A 20,093-nucleotide genomic window follows, 5' to 3' on the forward strand; every position below is an offset into this window, starting at 1 on the left:
AATGAATTTATGTGTGTAAAGTGGTTAGAAATGGGCCTGACACTTTGTTTACACTATTTCAGCGTGGGTAATAGCTGTTTAGTATTAATATCTAATTACTCTAAGTGACTTAGTCACTGCAGTTGTCTTTATTTTATTGACTATGAAATAAGAAGACTTCCCAGATGGCTCAGTGGTAAAGAATCTGCCTGCCAATGCAGGAGATGCAAGAGATGCAGGTTCAATCCCTGTGTGGGGAAGATGCCCTGGAGTAGAAAATGGCAATCTGCTCCAATATTCTTGCCTGGAAAATTGGAGGGACAGAGGAGCCTGGTGGGCTACAGTCCTTGGGGTTGCAAAAGAGTCTGACACGACTTAGCAACTATACAATGGCAGTGAAATAAGAGCCCCCACGCTAGGGACCCTCTAGTGTATCCCTCTTAGTCTGAGCATAGTAGTCACTGCGCTACTGAAACAACGTGACTGTGTTTGAGGACCTGCATCAGCAAGAAAACACGAAATTGAATACTTATTTCATCTTTTCCCCTACTCATGTCTTTTTGCATACATCCCCTAATTTGGGGAGCATTTTGCTTATTCCTAAAAGTGATGTCATACCCTAAATGAGGATTACTTCTTTCTCTAAGAACCCATTCACTGAACAAACATCTGTCTAAGGCCATTGTGGTATCTTTTCCCTTTTCCAGAGATTCATTTGGAGATGGACAGGGAGCCCAGTTCTGGCAGATGAGCTGTACAGAGAAATCTGTTGAGGAAGGCATTCCACCCTGATGAAAAAGTTATGCAAGGAGAATCCTCGTTTCTCTTCCTGCTTTTGGACATAGTTGTGTGCAGGCATGAGCTTCCCTGGTAAAGAATCCATCTGCAATGCAAGAGACATGGGTTTGATCCCTGGGTTAGGAAGATCTCCTGCAGTAGGAAATGGCAACTCATTCTAGTATTCTTGCCTGGAGAACCCCATGGATGGAGGAGCCAAGTGGGTTACGATCCATGGGCTCACAAAAGTGTTGGACATGACTTAACTAACTAAACAACAACAACATATCCTGGTGTGATAATTAGAGATGCCTTTTAAGCCTCTGCTATCACCATAAGAAGAATGTGCTCTGGGTAGCCCTCTAGTCCCAGAGGAAAAAGACACACGAAACAGAAAAACTCAAAAAGCGTGCAGACCTTCAGCTTGAAAGAAGAGTTGCTCAGTTAGATCCGGATTCAATCTAGCTGCCGCACCTCAAGCAGAGCTGCTTAACTGGCCATAGTGAGATCTGTGAGGAAGGAATGTGGTTTAAGCCACTGAGTTTGGGCATGGCTTGTTATGCAGCTCTATGTGACAATAGCTAACCCATGTACTATGTTATTCCCTAGTCTACTGTCAGCTGAGCTTCTGAACTTGATGTCTCCACTCAGAACCACCCTGAAATGAAGGGGAGTAAAGAAAGTTCTTGAGAGAAGTGCCTTGGAGTGTAGGAATTTAAGAAAATGCAAGGGCTCCTCCAGCTTTATGAACACAAGACTTGCTGAGTAGGAACCAAGGAATAGAACAAGGAAGTTGTTCTTAACTTCCCTGGGACAAGGAAGTTAAAATACTGGGTTCAGTCTACCCTGATTCCAGAGAGCAACCAAAAAACTAGATTTACAAACAAAATATGAGAAAGCCGATTTCAAGGGAGCTTAGCGGAAGGCCATGACTGGAAAAGAAGTAAAATTGTATCCGGTTTATACCCCTCGTTGTAATTATGCAATAAATCTGCTCCACCTGGTACTTCACTCTGCCTCAAAAATACAGTGTCACTTTCAACACGGAAATCTCACTGTGCCCTCTGTCACCTGGGCCATCAGTGAAATTCTCAACACTGCCTCAGTATGTTCCCTTTCTGTTTGTATTTTATTTTCTCACTTTGTGCCAATATATGCCTTCTATACCTGGCTTTTGCAGGAGAAATCTTTCAAAAGATATTTCAGTGTATACATAATTTAAACCTTGTCTCCAAGCTTATAGAAACTTTCAAGGAATATTAGGAATTTAGTCAAGTGTGATCAACACTGTTATTGCTAAAAATTAAAATTATTAACGGCAGCAGCAATGGCAACTACCATTTCCTGGGCACTTTCTACTTGCCTGGCTCCGTGGAGGTGTTTTGCATGTAATTTATTTAATACTCCTGCCAGTTGATTAGATGGATATTATTAGCCCATGTTCTAATAATAATAATAAAGCAACATCTGTCAGCATTGCCTCCATACCAGGCACTGAAGTGAGCCCATTACATGCATTGCCCCCTCCCCACGCACCTTCTCACACAACCCTGTCAGCTAGAGTGATTATTTCCCCATTTGTCAGATAAGAAAGCTAGACATCCTGAGGATAAAGAGACTTGCCCACAGCACACAGTCAAGAAGAGGCAGTGCCAGGATTTGAACCTTGATCATCAGGCTTCTAAATCCATATTCAGCTGTTCCAGGATTATTTATCAGAAGCAGAGACCATGCACCCATCTTGCTACTCTGACCTTGTGCCCCAGTCTAGACTGGGGCTCATTTGCTCCAGAAATCTCCCTTAGCACCAAAAAAAAAAAAAAAAAAAAGAACTGGATTATAAGATTCAAGTGTGATCCCATGTGAATGAAATCTGGTAACTTCAGGGCAGAGGCAAGCACAAAAGAAAAAAGTCGAATGACTTTTAGCTAACATCCAAGTAGCAGCTCCCTTCTGTCCCCTCTGCCTAGAGATCAAACTGTCACCAGCCCCAGGATAGAGGGGACCGCACCCTGCTGATGTTGGGGATTTGACTAGGGAGCAGCCAGTGGGGGTTTAACAAAGGAAACACACACACATTTTCCTTTCATAAAATGTTACAGCTCTCAACTTCCCTTTTATATACTTTGAGTCCTGCATTCACTCTGTGAAATAAATATCATGATGCCCAGTTTATTTGCATATCTCCAGTTTCAAATTCAACTCTCCTTTACTGAAGGCCTAATATATGTTAGGACCTTCGCTGGACTTTTTCTGGACCTCATTTAAATCTCAGAAATTCTCTATGAAGTAGAGATTATTCTTCCCATCTTGAAGAAGAGGGAAGAGGGAATGACGCCTCCGAGCAATGGATAACACGTTCAATACTGACCATCAGATCAGAAGTAGAGTCTGGATTTGAACCCAGGTTGCCTGTGATCACGCCTGTGCTCGGCACCAGGCTGCTACAGAAAGGTCCCCCCTAGATTCTGACCCAGCAGCCTGGCCTCTGCTGAGCTCTGATGGTCTGATGCCCTGTCTCAGTGTTGTATGAGGAAGTAGATGTCTTGTCTCTTTAGCTGACAGCACTTCTGATCAAGAAGGAGCTGTAGCTCAGGTCGGTACTCAAGGAGCCTCACTGACACCTCGACCTGATTAAATGACAGGAGCCTGAACCCAACACCGTAATGAGAGGAGACTTTTCAGGTGTATTAGGAGGTGCTGGGTATAGTTTGTACTTGGAATACATATACATGATTTGTGGCCCGAGGACAGACTGTGGCGGGGTTGTTTTTAGAACATCCTGAGACTCGCATATGCTTGGATTCTGTGTTACTCCCCCTCGAATCTGGACTCTAGGAGGGCTTGGCTAACAGAATATACAGAAGTGGCACTGTGATAGTGCCAGGTCCAAGACTTAATAAATTGACAGCTTTCACTTCCTGTCTCTTGGGACACCTACTCTTCAAACCTCACCACTGCACTGTGAGGAGACCTACGCCATGCTGTGGAGAGACTCAGGCAAGAGGCACCCCCAAGCAGCTTTGCCGGCCACGTGGATAAGCCGTCCTGGAGGAGGGTCCCCGCTGAGCCAGTCGGTGATGCGTGGAGCAGGATGAGGTGTCTCTACAGAGCCCTGACCACATTGCGCATTCACAAGCGAAATAGAGGACTGTTGTCGTTTGGACTGGTTAGTTACAAAGCAGGCCTCCCGGATGGCACCGTGATAAAGAATCCGCCTGCCAGTGCAGGAGACACCAGAGGCATGGACTCGATTCCTGGGTCGGCAAGATCCCCTGAAGAAGAAAATGGCAGCCCACTCCAGTATTCTTGCCTGGAGAATCCCATGGACAGAGGAGCCTGGAGGGCCACAGTCCATGGGGTCACAGTGTCAGACACAGGTGAGCGACCGAGCACACACATAGTTACAGAGCAAGAGGTGACTGGATGACAGGTAAATGGGCCTGATGTCTGTGGAGCCTGTCCTATACGATAAGGTCACTGCAGTGATGGTCATTTTGACTTCTTAGAGAAACTCTCTGAAACAGAGAAACTGAGGCTCTGAAAGGAAAGATGGCTTTCTTGAGGTCCCAGACTTCGTAAGTGGATCAGCAGGGATTTGGATTCAGTCTGGGTAAGGCTTCCAATCCCCCTCAGTTCACTTAACCCCAGGGCAGTGAAACTGAGACAACTGCTCTCCAGCTCTCTGACTACTGGTCGGTAAAGAGTCCATCTGCAATGCAGGAGATGCAGGAGATGTGAATTCGATCCCTGGGTTGGGAAGATCCCCTGGAGTAGGAAATGGTAACTCACTCCAGTATTCTTGCCTGGGAAATCCCATGGACAGAGGGGCCTGGCGGGCTACAGTCCATGGGGTCGCAAAGAACAGGGCACAACTGAGCACACATGCATGACCTACCTTTTTCTAGCAAGATCCTGCATAGACTGTAAATGCAAAACAAATATACTGGACACCTCTTTGTATTTTCTGTTTCTTTTCATGAAAAGTCATTTAATTTTAAATATAGCAGTGTGTATATGTCAATCTCAAATTCCCAATCTGACAACCATTTTTATATCATATGATGCTTATTTTTGGTGTAAATTCCAGGTACAACTCCAGGGAACACCCTCTGGGGGCAGGGGGCAGATGAGCAGCTTCTGGCTATGTGACCTTGGGCTTAACATTTACCTTCTCTGAGACTCAGTTTCTCCTCATCCATAAGATAAGGACAGGCACATCAACCTCACAGGGTTGTCATCAGGATCTAACAAGGACGTGTTAGGTAAATGACTTCACACAGCATTTGTGTCTTAGTCACTCAGTCATGTCTGACTCTGTGTTATCCCATGGACTGTAACCCGCCAGGCTCCTCGGTCCATGGGATTTCACAGGCAAGAATACTGGAGTGGGTTGCCGTGCCCTCCTCCAGGGGATCTTCCCCACCCAGGGATCGAACCTGGGTCTCCTGCACTACAGGCAGACACAGTACCCGGCTGCAAAGAAACGTTCAATACATCGAGTATCCCTGACCTTGAACGTTTCAAAGTCAGAGGAGTTTTCTTCCCTCATCCCTCCTGACCCCAGAGACAGACTCCCCAGGGTCACAAGGAGACAGATGCATCCCACCCCCAAGCATCATTTATTTTCACCTCAAAGACTGAGCCCTTTATGCCGGCACTCCTGCAGCCCCTCCGGACAGGAAGGAAGCACAAGTCACAGCCAGTGAGCTTTGCTCACAAATTCCTTCTTCACGACTGACTGAGCCCCGATACCGGAAAGAAACATTCTGTTGAAACATGTAAATCCCCACTCATCTCCAAATTGGGTGCTGGAGTGCCTCGGGGAAGTGATTTTACAAGCTCGCTGACTCCAGCCAAGGTAGATGCCAATTGCTCTTGCGAGATAATTCAGCCTGACCTCCGCTCCCCCCATCCCCCACCCCCCGCCCCAGAAGCAAGATTGAGGGGCTCCCTCCCTTCTCACTAGAGGAATGGCCCCCTGAGCTGCTGGGGAACAGCACCTTCTCCCGGGAGGCAGAAGGAGAGAGGCCATAAGCCGCCTGCTTCTAGCCGCCCTCCCCCAGACTGCACAGCGGGAGTTCAGTGACTCCCGGCTTGCATTGTCACTTGAACAAAGGATCTCTGATACTGGTAGGGAGGGCTATCTTGAGAGAAGGTGTCTGGACTACAAGGTCAAGCTTGCCTGTGCTTTCTCTCATAACCTCCTGGATTTCAGAGGCAGGGGGATGCTATGGTGGACCCAGCCATCATTGCAACTCTGTGCAAGAAAATGCTTTCTAGCCTACTGTGCCTCTGGGGAGAACTGTTTTCTTTTCTTGTACTGCTGCCTTTTTAAAAAATTTATTTCCAGAGCTCACTTTCCCCAATATTCAACTCACAGCCAAGTGAGCTGCATGAAGTGCCCAGCCAGCCCTATGTAACTCAAGATGCTGTATCCACCTCATTATCAATAGCAAGACTACTCACATTAGTTGGAAAGATTATTTCCCTCCTAAGTCTTTGGGAGCCCAAGTCCAATCTAATATTTGGGAGCAAATATTAGAAAATCGGTCAGCAGTTCCACTAATACTCATAATCATAAAAATTACTATACACTTCTGAGAGCTCAGTCTCCAAGGACTTAATAACCACTCTATCATGGGCTTCTTGCTTCCGCTCCAAAAGGTAGCTCTTATTGCCTGCATTTTATACATGCAGAAACAGGTTCAATAATCAAGTAATTTGTTCAAGGTCACACAGCTCATATGTGGCAGAGCTGGGATTTCCATTCTGCCATTGTTGACACTGCTAACCCCTCTGGGGCGAGTTCTCCTCTGACAGCTGTCCACAGGAAAGAGGACCGCCTCATCCAGGCTGGCTAAGTGACAGAGCTTGACTGCCCCAGGCTCAGCCAGAGCCCTCTGGGATCTCCATCCATAGCTCACCTTCTCCAGGTTCTGAGTCAGTTTGGAACTGGCTCTGTCCTCGTGAGCAGATGGTGTCTGGGAATTCTCTTGCAGTCTCTAGGTCACAGTCTGGTTTGATGGGAACCAATGACCTCACCAAACCGCAGTGCCTTCTGTTTTGGTCCAGGCTATGTTCCCTCTGCTCTATGTATCCTGCCCTTGAGGCTGGAGTAGATCAGCAAAAGAATTCCTTACAGAGGATGGAGCCATAGCAGAGACTCCCAGGGGCCTGAGGCTACCAGAATCAACAGATGCTTGCAAATCATCCGTAGTCTCTTTATGACAAGCACAGATGAATGACAGCATTGCCCTTGTCCACAGCTCTGCCCACACACACCCAGCCCCTGAGCTGCCCTGTTCAGCACGAGACACCCTGGGAGCCTGTGACTGCCCTAAGAGCAGACACCTAACCAGAGGCCGGCTCTGATGTGGCCACACCTGGAAAGCTCCACCCAGAGAGAAGTGAGCTGACCAATCAGATTTTCACTCTGGGGAAGCTGAATTAAAAGATGTAAGGAAAATCCAATTATGAGTAGCAGAAACTCAGACAGGTGGGAAGCCAAGAGAAAGGCTGTCACGTAGAACAAGAGACCCTGAAAAACTGATATGACGTGCAGACAAAAGTCATGACGATGTGGAAGTCTGGGTAAGCAGAAGCTGTGAGGAAGACCATAGACAAGTGAGGGAGTGAATTGTTGGCAGAAAGAGAAGCAGAGAGAATCCAGTCCTTGGACACAGCTTAGCTGTGCTAACAACAGAACATAGTATGGACGCCAACCATTCCTTCCAGGAGTTTCTGCAGGGGCCCTGGATCCTGGCCACCACTGGGGGGCCCGGCCACACTCTGGTTCTTCCTCTTAGATTCCCAGGATATCTGCCTCTCTCTCACTGCCAAGCCCATCCTTACCGTGACATCCTGCCCGCTTCCTTCCCTTTTTGACGTTGTCTGCACAATCCTCTTTTCATTACAGCTAAGACAGTGCTGCTAAAACCCCTATCTCTACACACTTGTGTGTGTGCAGGGTAATTGGCTTATTTGTGTTTTATAAGCTTGGAACTTAATAGATGTGAGAATCTGTGGGCATTTGGAAACCAAGAGGCTGCATGTGTGCCCTGCGTGATCAAGGGGAGAGATTATTATGCATGCAGTTGCCTTAGTTTTATCTTTAATTCCAATGCACGCCCTGCTACGTGCTTAGTCGCTCAGTCGTGTCCGACTCTTTGTGACCCCATGGACTGTAGCCCGCCAGTCCCATCTGTGTCCATGGGATTCTCCAGGCAAGAATACTCGAGTGGGTAGCCATTCCCGTCTTCAGGGGGATCTTCCCCATCCAGAGATCGAACCTGGGCCTCCTGCATTGCAGGCGGATTCTTTACCATCTGAACCACCAGGGAAGCACATGCCCTGGTACCCGTGGTTTTTAATTCCACTTTTTTTTTTTTCCCATTTATTTTTATTAGTTGGAGGCTAATTACTTTACAATACTGTAGTGGTGATTTCATGTGGTATGTATCCTGATAAGCTCCTTTATAAAACAAGATAATGTACAAATAAATCTTCAGAAAGGGGTGATATATATACATCAGGGCCCTTGTGGAAGTCAGGATTCAGCTCAGGTCATTCAAAAAGAGAGATCTGAATGACAGGGCCTCTCAGGCAGGGGTGGACAGAGTTGAGGGAACTGATGAGGGTCCGTGAGGCACCTAGAGATTTGCAAGCGCAGGGAGCCAGCATCTCCCAGATGACTGGAGGAAGGGTGAACGCAGAGGGTGTGGGGCTAGGAGGAGGGCGGTGGAGTGCAGTGATGGCAGAACCCCGCTGCTCCAAGCGGGGAGTGGGTCAGGGGAGAAACGCCTGACCTCCTTCTCATCCCACCTCTGGTGTTCCCACTGGCGCTTTTCAACCTGACGATTCAGCCTGTGTAGGTCAGCCTCCCGGGCCCAGAAAAATGCTGAGGAATGCGAGAGTGGGGAGCGGGGGCTGATTCTGGGCAACTGTGACGGACATAAGTTCACAAACAGGAATGAGACCAGGAGGAGTGGGAGGGAATACAGCAGAGTGTTCAGGACCGGTTCTGAGGATGGGGAGCTGGCTCTGGGCTCTCCACACGGCGTGATGGCGGTCCCTGTGGCATGGGGCAACTTCCTCCCAGTTTTCTCTCAGGGCTGGGGTCCTGACCTGACTCCACCCCCACCCCCAACCCCCCCAGAGTCCTGGTGATCTCAGGACGCCTGCAATGCTCTCTCCTTCCAAGCCTACACTCGGCACGTCCAGTTCCCTAGATGCTAGCCGAGGCTCTCAGTTTCACCAGGTCCTGTTGTCGTGCTTTTCACACACTGGAGGAAAGGTGTCTAAGTAACAGCGGCAGCTGGTCCGGAACACGGGCTGTACCTGCTCTCATTGCCACTCTCTCCTTCTTTGGTCCCTGTGCTTGAGAAAGCCTTCTCAGCTCAGCCAAGTGCCTGGGTGGCCTGGAGACTGCACCCCCCAACAAATAGGCTGCATGGTCCAGAGCTGTGGAATTCAGGGAGAGAACTCCCCCTCAGAGAACTTCTGAGTAAGTTCTCCAGAATCCAGGTCCATAGACTCAGAATTTGTGGAAGTGTAGAACCAGGCTCCGTTTAGACTTATTTGTTGCCATCCTTAGGAAAACAAGGGGGCTTATCAGAGTAGAAAGCTGATATTCACTGACCACTCATGAGGTGATAGGTACTTATATATCCCATTTCATTTCATCTTTATGGTTATTCTGTGAGATGGGCTTTGCAGAAACTGAAGATCAGAAAGGTTAAGTAATTTGCCCAAAGTCTCACTTTTGCTGGCCCACAGATGTAAGAGTCAGGCTCTGTCTCTCTGGAGCCAGGGACCATGGTTGTCTCATCAACCCAAGCTGCTGCTTAGCCAAGTGCTGCTCAGGGGATTGACTGGAGAGAGCAGAAGGGCCTGTCTTCCCACGACAACCTGGTTTATGAAAGCAGGATCTTCTGAGCTCCATTACTTGGTATGAAAATAATAGAACCATACTTCCTAAAATAAGTCTATAATGTTCACTATTTAGTTGCTTGGATGAGATTATTCTACCCTACCTCCCCTGTGCTAGGGAAGAGTAAGTCAAATTCACTGTAGGCACACGTGTGCACACACACACGCAACCACACACACACACACATACACGCAACCACACACACACACAACCACACACACACACAACCCCCCCACACGCAACCACACACACACAACCACACACACACACAACCCCCACACACACAACCACACACACACAACCCCCCCCACACATCCACAACCACACACACACAACCACACACACACACATACACACACACATCCACACACAACCACACACACACAACCACACACACTTCCAGCTACCTCCCTTAAGCCCATCCAACGCCACTGCCTTCAGGGCAAATATCTCATGTCCACAAGGGCCAGAATTCACATCCTCTGATTTGAGTTTTGAAGACAGAGATTTACACAGGATTACAATCTTTTTTTTTTTTTTTTTTTGGATTATGGTTGCTTCCGATTTCTATTGTCTGAATCATAGCCATGGAAAAAATTGAATCTTTTCCTAGCATAGAATATATTACTCTTGAAATAGTAGGAAATGTTGATAATTGCCTTTTATTGGACTCACAAATAATTTATAAGTTGGTCCGATTTGAAAAAAAAAATATCATAGTCTTATTTCTTTGGTTTTTTTCCTTGAGGCTAGAAGCAGCCTCCAAAAATAGCTGCCTGTGAAGGGATGGGTCTAGCTCTCCCCCTTGTGGCGACTGTGTGGGATTGCGGACCCAGTAAATGGACCCAAAACTGCAGACACTGGCATATGAATAATTCTTTCTCCCCTAAGTACACACAGAAATCTGATTTATTCTTCACAGTCATGTCTGCATTACAGAGCACTTCTCCTTATAAAGTCCATCTGCTTTGAGGATAAGTAAATGATCAATCCCTCATATACATCATCATGCAGTGAGCACTTCTCTGAGGTAGTAACAGCTTCTGTGGTTTTACCAAATGTCAGGGAAGCTGAGAGTTTCTTCTTTCCTTAAGAAGATACTGAAAAGAAATACAAATTGACCTTTATGTAACTGCTTACTGAGGGAATTAACAAAACGCGAATGTGTATGAGGGGGGAGGGGTGTTAGAGGAGGAAAAAGAAGAAACTGGAGAAATAGAAGGCCATGGGAATGCATTGCTTAGCTTAGAATCCTGGCTCTGCTAAATGGCAACCCACCCCAGTATTCTTGCCTGGGAAATCCCATGGTCAATCCCATGGTCAGAGAAGCCTAATGGGCCACAGTCCATGGGGTCACAAAAGAGTCGGAGGCGACAGAGCAAAAGCTCAGAACCCCGCCTCTGCTTACAAACTGTGGTAGGCAGGGTCCTGAGATGGCCCTCCACTGGGTAACTGACAGTTACTCCCTTTTCCCTTCAGCTCGGAAGAAGACTATTTCCTAGCTTACCTTACGACTGGGAGCTACCCACTGAGTTCTGGCCGATGGGATGCAGGCAGAGTGATAAGCCCATTCAGACCTTACTCCTGAAGCTCCCTAGTGATTTTTGACACTGTCTCTGTATCTACACCACCGGAACAGAACATTCCAGGATGTCAGGGTTAGGGAAGTAAGCCAAAACCGGGAGGCATCTGTTAAGGACACTCACTTAGGAAGAGTACTTGATAGCCTTCAAACTGTGACGTGAGCAAGAAATACATTTACATATGCTAAGCAACCACAATTTGAGAGCTGTGACAACAGCCAGTGTTAATTATCCTTCTAAAGCAAGTCACCTCTTTCAGCCACAGTTTTGTCAACTAAAAATAAAGATAATGTGTGAATATTCAATGAAACAATGTATGTGAAAACATTTGGCACAGGCTTGAAGCTCAATAAATGCTGGTTAAAAAGCAGTTGTTTCTCACATAAGCAATATTTTCATTCTACAAAAGAATTTTTATTGTTATTACACAGGTTTCTATCACAGGCAAAAGATGACCCGACTCCAACTGGCAAGCCAAATGGGGATTTTATCACCTCCCAGAGCTAGAAATTTCAAGTGTAGATTAAGCCTTAGTGCTGATTTAATCTATCCAACAACTCGAGGACCTGTATTTCGTCTGCCTGGTAAATTTAATTTTTTGTTATTGAATTGCAATTGATTTACAATGTTGCATGAGTTTCAGGTGTTCTAAACCCGACTCTCCTGATGGTCAAAGATGGCTGTCAGTAGTCCCCACTACTACGTAATTCTAGTGTACTTTGAGAGCAAGAAGAAGTCTCATTCCAGCATTCTGAGAATCATCTGACTCCTCTGTTTGGACTGGTTTAGATCACATGACCACCACTGAACCAATTGTTGAGGTTAAGGGCATGTACTGATGACCTGTCAATCAAGACCCATACCTGGAACTAGAGGTGGGATCACCTCTACTTTTCCCTACATCACTTGGGCTTATGAGGGAAGAATGAGTGCATACATTTCTTGAAGGAATATTTTCAAGCACAAAAAAAGAGGAAGCAGGGGGAAATGAATGCTAGCTACAAAAAAGCGTGTGCTTAAATTGGTATATTTATTTTCCTTGAAGTAAAAAAAAAAAAAAAAAAGACAAGTTGTAGGAGTAAATGTTATTTTGTGATCACTCAAAGTGATCATCCAACCTTTCAGAAATCTGTAAGTTAACTGGATATTATGGTTTTCAACTTCTAAACCTCTGACAATGAGTTCCCTAAAATATCCTCAGATATTGACTTCTTGAAATATACTTGGATATTGACTTCCTGTCTCTCTTGACAGTGCAGTGTTAAAAAAAAAGTCTCTTAAGAATAATTTAGTTTCTCGCCCTTCTGCCTCCTTTTCCTATCTTTATTTCTTTGCACTTTCCTTTGATTTTGTGCAAGTGTTTTAGAAAGACTAAGATGCTATACCAGTGGGAGGGACTATCCTTTTCATCTGTTCCTCATGCCTAAACTAAATCATATGATGCTCAATCATAAAATAATGAGACTGACTTTTAAACAGACTCCTTAGATGTAAGAATGAGTACTGCACTTCTGAGCAGTCACCTAGAGAAGTGATCTTCACATTCCAGTGATGTAACCATAGCTCAGATTGCATTAATTACACCTCGGTTTTGGCCACAAAAGCACAGTGATGTGTCTAACCATACTCTTCCTCTGATTGGATTCCCAATCCCCTATGAGTTTTCAAAAAGGTGAATCTCTTGAGAGTCCCTTAGGCAGCAAGGAGATCAAACCCCTCAATCCTAAAGAAAATCAACCCTGAATATTCACTGGAAGGACTGATGCTGAAGCTGAAACTCCAATACTTTGGCCACCTGATGTAAAGAGCTGACTCATTGGAAAAGGCCCTGATGCTGGGAAAGATTGAGGGCAAGAGGAGAAGGGGACGACAGAGGATGAGAGGGTTGGATGGCATCACTGACTCAATGGACATGAGTTTGAGCAAGCTCCAGGAGATGGTGAAGGACAGGGAAGCCTGCTGTGCTGCAGTCCATGGGGTCACAAAGGGTGGGACATGGTTGTGACTGGACAACCACAATCCTCCAAAGCAGAGCTGTGCCTTTTCAAATATAGTATCTTGAGCTCTGAAGACAATCACCAGGCCAGAGCATTCCAACCTTATTTTGAATAAATGTAAAATATGAACATCCAGGAGGACACTGGAGTTCCCCACTGGCTTAGTAGGAGGAGAGAGGATCTTGGGGTATTAGACTCTTCCTCTACAATGGAGATCATCTGACTACCACCCTCTTTCAGTCACCCTACAGCTGAATTCCCCAGGCCTCCAGGCTACTCTGAGCTCAGCAGACCCTTCAGGCCTCGAGCTGCCGCTGTGTTCTGCTGTGGCCCCTCTGGTCTGCTTTTCTGCCCAGCCTCTTAGATTCTCTCTGCTCCCTGGGAACATCGGCCCCTCTCCTAAAGCTGAGGTCCGGTGCCTGCCATCGCCTCTCCTGGATGTCCTTTGCCTGCTTTCACTTCATTCTCTCAAGGCTCACTCAAGACCTGGCTCATCTCTCATCTCCTCCAAGAAGTTTTCTAACCCCTTCCATACACACAAAAAGGCACTTTGTTACTCTTTCTCTTTTTTTGATCTTGTAAAAAAAAAAATTGGCCAGTAGGAGGCATGACTGGAGATAGGATGGGAGGAAGGGAGAAACCAGGCTAATTGCCTCCTTTGTAGAGAAGCCCTAGGAGGTAAATGTGCCAGTGGCCATTTCTCTCTCATCTCCTCTGCCTGATCCAGCCCTGAGCCCTGATAACACCACCTCCTCTTTGTTATGACAGCCTAGCGGTTCCCCACTTTTGAGAATCTCTGGGTTTCCTTGTGGTCCTCATTTTGGTCCTATTTCTTCCATCCCTGGTATAACCAGTTCTTTGTGTTAAATCCCTTCTGTTTCAAACATTTAGAGTGATTTCATTTTTCCTAACTGGGTCCTGACTGATCTGAGAATGGTTGGTGAAATGAATGACATCAGTGAATGGATGAACAGACGACCATGTTTACCTGTCATATACAATGTTTACGTTTCTACTTTCTGAGCCACTTTTATGACGCTTCCTGTCACTCTCTTTTTCCTTCTGCCACCCCTAATATTTGTTTTCGAGCCCTATCCACTTTCCCTAGCTGGATTCCCCCACCCTAAACCCCTTGTTCAAGTTTACCCACACTCTAGTCCTGCACGGCCTCTGTGTCGCTGACAGATGGTGAAGACATCGGGTGTAGAGTGAATCATCAGGATGAGAACAGCTGCAGAATCCAGCAAGCCCAGGCTGTTGGCCGGGACCCACAGGACGACGGTGGAGGATTCATAATCTCTCCGCTCTTCAGGTCTGTCTGTGACTTCAGCCAGAGCCAGGCCAATTTACAGTGATTCCCAGAGCCCAGTGCAATTTGCAGATAAAACAGAAGATGCACATTTGTGGCCAAAGTGGAAGATTCAAGTATTAGCCTGGCTGCTAAAATGCTCCCCTGTGCGTGAGACCAGCACACAGCCGGATGGTCTCCTCAGCGCTGCCCAGACCATCATTTTATTGACATGGTCTGGAGGCCAAGTGAATACTACAAACCAGGCATTTGGAAGGGATCTGGGAGTGGGGCAGGTTAATGCTCCTGCTCCAGGAAGAGGCGGGTGCCACCCAACTTCTTGCCCCTTCCTGCCCCGCACAGCATCTCTCAAATCACTTTGACCCCACGTGACTTGGCTGTAAATGAGGCTGACCAGCTGTTGGGAAGAAGCTTAGCTCTCAAGGGAGAAAAGGAAAATAATACAATTTCATGACATCACCCCTGAAAGGTAACACATTTATGGAGGAAACACGTATTGTGGGCCCAGCATTCAGTTGGATACAGAGGATAAAAGTGAATCAGAAACAATCCCTTCCCTCGAAGGTGCTCCCGTCTACTCAGTGGAGACAGACCTGGGGAGAAATGGCCAAAGGCAGTTTATGGGCTGAGCTGTAGCCCCAACAGTCTATGCGGGTCCACACTCAGCACAGAGGAATACGTGCCCTGGGTGAGAAGACTGGGCTAATCCCAGCTCACACACCCCTCAGCCTGGTGACCTGGATCTGTGACTAACTTCACTGAGTCCCAGCTTCCTCATTGTTTTTACAATAAATTTAGTGAAGTTGGAAGAATGAGTTTACACGTGGAAAGTTCTTTCCACCTTGTCTGATTCAAGGTCAGCCTCAGGACACTCGTGTCCTCCTGGGTGGTCACCCTGGGTGGTGGTTCCTCTACCCATTTTATAGGCCCTGGACTTTGCAAGGAGGAGCCAGGGCCGGAAAGGGATCCCTCAATTGATGCCACGTGGTGACTGCAACTGACTCCATCCTGCTTAGTGGACACCTGAGAAGCCCTTTTTGAAGATTCTCAGACATCCCAGAGGGGTAGGGAGTTTGTAGTGGGCTCAGAGATGTTATCCCATGTTTCTACACAGGACTAGTTCTGTAGTCACAGCTGGGTTATAAAGCAAATGATGAGGGAACTGTGGGAACGGAGGTTGAGTATGTCACCATGCCTGAAGTCATCAGGAAAGGCTAGATGCACCAACTCTGGAAGGCTAAAGTGGAGGGGTGCCCAGGTGAATGGCAGGGATGCCAAGGATGGCATTCCAGGAAGAGGAAATGGATTAGGCAAGCATCCAGAAGCGAGAAATAGCTCTGTGGGCCCAGGAATAAACTCTGTATGGCAGTGTGTGGAGTCGAGTGACGGGGCCTGCAGAAGCTCCACGAGGCCAATTCTGAAGCCTGCATGTCCTGGGAGAGTGTCTGAGGCATCGAAGTCAGAGGAGGTTTTTGACGGTGAAGTACATGGTCAGAGGGGCTTCCTTGGTGGCTCAGATGGTAAACAATCTGTCTGCAATGCAGGAGACCTGGGTTCAGTCCTTAATGTTGGGAAGATCCCCTGGAGAAGGGAATGGTTATCCATTCCAGTCTTCTTGCCTGGAGAATTCCTCGGACAGAGGAGCTTGGCAGGCTACAGTCCATGGGGTCACAAAGAGTCAGACACAACTGAGTGAATAACACTTTCACTTTCACTATATGGTCAGATTTGTGATGGGGAAGACCACTCAAGTGCCACTAAGAAAGCTTATCTGCTGGGAGGTGGGATGTTAGAGGCAGTGTCATTAGATTAAGAGTCCTGCTTGTTGCTTGCTACTTACAAAATCAATAGAGTAAGTCCCCTACATACAAATGAGCTCTGTTCTAAGAGTGCATTCATAAGTCCAGTTTGTTATAAATCCAACAAAGTTAGCCTAGGTACCCAGATAACACAATTGGCTATATAATACTGTACTGTAGTAGGTTTATAATACTTTTCACACAAATAACACATAAAAAACAAGGAAGCACACAAAATATTTTTAATACTGAAGTGAAGTGAAGTTGCTCAGTCGTGTCGGACACTTTGCGACCCCATAGACTGTAGCCTACCAGGATCCTCAGTCCATGGGATTTTCCAGGCAAGAGTACTGGAGTGGGTTGCCATTTCCTTCTCCATACAGTACAGCAAACTTACAGGCCAACTAACTTACATGATTGGACGTGCAAACACATCTCTGAAGGTTCACAGCATCTTTTAAAGTTCACAACTTGAAGTTTTGTTTGTAGGGGACTTGCTGTTTTCACAAAAATTGGTAGCAAAGGAAAAGTGCCTTTAATCACAATGCAGGCAATGTGGGGAGATGGCGGACTCAGTGTCCCCCAAAAACTACCTCCAAAGATTCTGCTTGATCATGAAACTTTTATAGGGAAAGAGGAAGTAATCTCCGTTAAGCATTGAGATAGGGGGTCAGACTTATCACCATCCCCGTCTGCATGCAGACTTGTTGACTCCTTGTGATCTTTCTTTAGATGCTGTCTGTTCACACAGTTTGTTAGGGAGATTACTGAAGGGGAAGCTAGGGAAGCGATCTGGTCATTTGTTAACTACTAATTCTTCATTCCTCCTTCTTTCAGTCTATGGAAAGAACTGATAAATTGTTAGGCAAGGTATTATGTGATTAAAAGATTTGAAAGGTGTGCTTGGGCTGGAGATGAATAGAGCCTGGGAGTGCCTGGTTTAAAAGTTACTTACAATATAACTTTGCTAAAGTGACAGGAAAAAGGGCTTCTACAGAGAGAGATTTCATGTAAAGAGCATCTTACAGCAGGGGGACCACCAGCCTAAGCCTCCCTCCTCCCATAATAGGAAATCAGTCAGTTCAGTTCAGTCGCTCAGTCATGTCTGACTCTTTGTGACCCCACGGGCTGCAGCATGCCAGGTTGTCCTGTCCATCACCAACTCCTGGAGCTTGCTCAAACTCATGTCCTTTGAGTTGGTAATGCCATCCAACCATCTCATCTTCTGTTGTCCCCTTCTCCTGCCTTCAATCTTTCCCAGCATCAGGGTCTTTCCCAAGGAGTCAGTTCTTCCCATCAGGTGGCCAAAGTACTGGAGTTTCAGCTTCAGCATCAGTCCTTCCAATGAATATTCAGGACTCATTTTCTTTAGGATTGATTGGTTTGATCTCCTTGCAGTCCAAGGGACTGTCAAGTCTTCTGCAGCACCACAATTCAAAAGCATCAATTCTTCGGCACTTAGCTTTCCTTATGGTCCAAACTCACATCCATACATGACTACTTGGAAAAACCATAGCTCTAACTAGATGGACCTTTGTCAGCAAAGTAATGTCTCTGCTTTTTAACATGCTTTCTAGGTTGGTCACATTTTTTCTACGAAGGAGCAAACGTTTTGTTAAATTTCATTGCTGCCATCACCATCTGCAGTGATTTTAGAGCCCAAGAAAATAAAGTCTGACATTGTTTCCATTGTTTCCCCATCCATTTCCCCTGAAGTGATGGACCAGATGCCATGATCTTAGTTTTCTGAATGCTGAGTTTTAAGCCAACTTTTTCACTCTCCTCTTTCACTTTCATCAAGAGGCACTTTAGTTCTTCTTCACTTTCTGCCTTAAGGGTGGTGTCATCTGCATATCTGAGGTTATTGATATTTCTCCTGGCAATCTTGATTCCAGCTTGTGCTTCATCCAGCCCAGCATTTTGCATGATATACTCTGCCAAAGCCTTTGACTGTGTGGATCACAATAAACTGGAAAATTCTGAAAGAGATGGGAATACCAGACCACCTGACCTGCCTCTTGAGAAACCTGTATGCAGGTCAGGAAGCAACAGTTAGAACTGGACATGGAACAACAGACTGGTTCCAAATCGGAAAAGGAGTACGTCAAGGCTGTATATTGTCACCCTGCTTATTCAACTTATATGCAGAGTACATCATGAGAAATGCTGGGTTGGAAGAAGCACAAGTTGGAATCAAGACTGCCTTGGAAGGAAAATTATGACCAACCTAGATAGCATATTAAAAAGCAGAGACATTACTTTGTCAACAAAGGTCCATCTAGTCAAGGCTATGGTTTTTTCAGTGGTCATGTATGGATGTGAGAGTTGGACCATGAAGAAAGCTGAGTGCTGAAGAATTGATGCTTTTGAACTGTGGTGTTGGAGAAGACTCTTGAGAGTCCCTTGGACTGCAAGGAGATCCAACTAGTCAATCCTAAAGGAGATCAGTCCTGGGTGTTCACTGGAGGGACTGATGTTGAAGTTGAAACTCCAGTACTTTGGCCACCTGATGCGAAGAGCTAACTCATTGGAAAAGACCCTGATGCTGGGAAAGATTGAGGGCAGGAGGAGAAGGGGACGACAATGAGATGGTTGGATGGCATCACTGACTCGATGGACATGAGTTTGAATAAACTCCGGGAGTTGGTGATGGACAGGGAGGCCTGGTGTGCTGCAGTTCATGGGGTGGAAAAGAGTCTGACATGACTGAGTGACTGAACTGAACTGAACTCTTCATAGAAGTTAAATAAGCAGGGAGACATACTTTACGTACTCCTTTCCCAATTTGGAACCAGTCCGTTGTTGCATGTCTGGTTCTAACTGTTGCTTCTTGACCTGCATACAGATTTCTCAGGAGGCTTGTAAGGTGGTCTGGTATTCCCATCTCTTTAAGAATTTTCCATAGTTGTTGTGACCCATATAGTCAAAGGCTCTTTGTGACTCCATGGGCTGTAGCCTGCCAGGCTTCTCTGTCCATGGAATTCTCCAGGCAAGAATACTGGAGTGGATTGCCATTCCTTTCTCCAGGGGATCTTCCCAACCCAGAGATTGAACCCACGTTTCCTGCATTACAGGCAGTTTCTTTACCATCTGAGCCACCTGGGAGGTGATAATAGGAGATGGAGAGAAGAAAACTAGTTGAAGAGACGTTTTTGAGTAGTCTTGTCATTTTCTTAGGTGAAACTAGACTGTAAGCCTCCTGAGGGAAAGGACTGTCCACTTTTGTGCCAGAAAACTTCAACTGCCTCACACCAAAATGAGCACCAAGTAAATACCTGTGAATGTTGCTGAATGAGGCGCAATCAACTGCACTTGAAAAGTGAGGATTGATGGGAGGCAGGAATGGCAAGGTTTCATGAGCTGTTTGTACATTTTGGAGATTAATCCCTTATTGGTTGCTTCATTTGCAAATATTTTATCCCATGTAGCTCAATATTAAAAAAAGTAAAATAACCCGATCAAAAAATGGGCAGAAGATCTAAATAGACATTAAACCAAAGAAGACATACAGATGGCCAAGAAGCATATGAAAAGATTCTTACCATCACTAGTTATTAGAGAAATGCAATCACAACTACAATGAAGTATCACCCACACTGGTCAGAATAACCTTAATCAAAAAGTCTACAAACAATAGTGTTGGAGAGGGTGTAGATGGAATGTAAATTGACACAATCATTATGTAGAACATTATGAAGATTCCTGAAAACGACTAAG

At 46.1% G+C, this 20,093-nt stretch overlaps 1 protein-coding gene across 1 annotated transcript in view; it reads left to right on the top strand.

Moving 5' to 3' along the window:
• The first annotated feature begins 7,336 nt into the window (after positions 1-7,336).
• The window catches only part of FYB2 (FYN binding protein 2), a 146,658-nt gene continuing 133,901 nt past the window's right edge, over positions 7,337-20,093 (top strand). Inside the window, exons 1-4 of the mRNA XM_061119748.1 lie at positions 7,337-7,350; positions 8,631-8,921; positions 11,168-11,246; positions 14,426-14,580. Of these exons, the coding sequence (XP_060975731.1) occupies positions 7,337-7,350; positions 8,631-8,921; positions 11,168-11,246; positions 14,426-14,580 (539 nt within the window). The remainder of the gene's footprint in view (positions 7,351-8,630; positions 8,922-11,167; positions 11,247-14,425; positions 14,581-20,093) is intronic.

Source organism: Dama dama, chromosome 20 (assembly GCF_033118175.1).
Source record: "Dama dama isolate Ldn47 chromosome 20, ASM3311817v1, whole genome shotgun sequence".
Taxonomy (NCBI): Eukaryota; Metazoa; Chordata; class Mammalia; order Artiodactyla; family Cervidae; genus Dama; species Dama dama.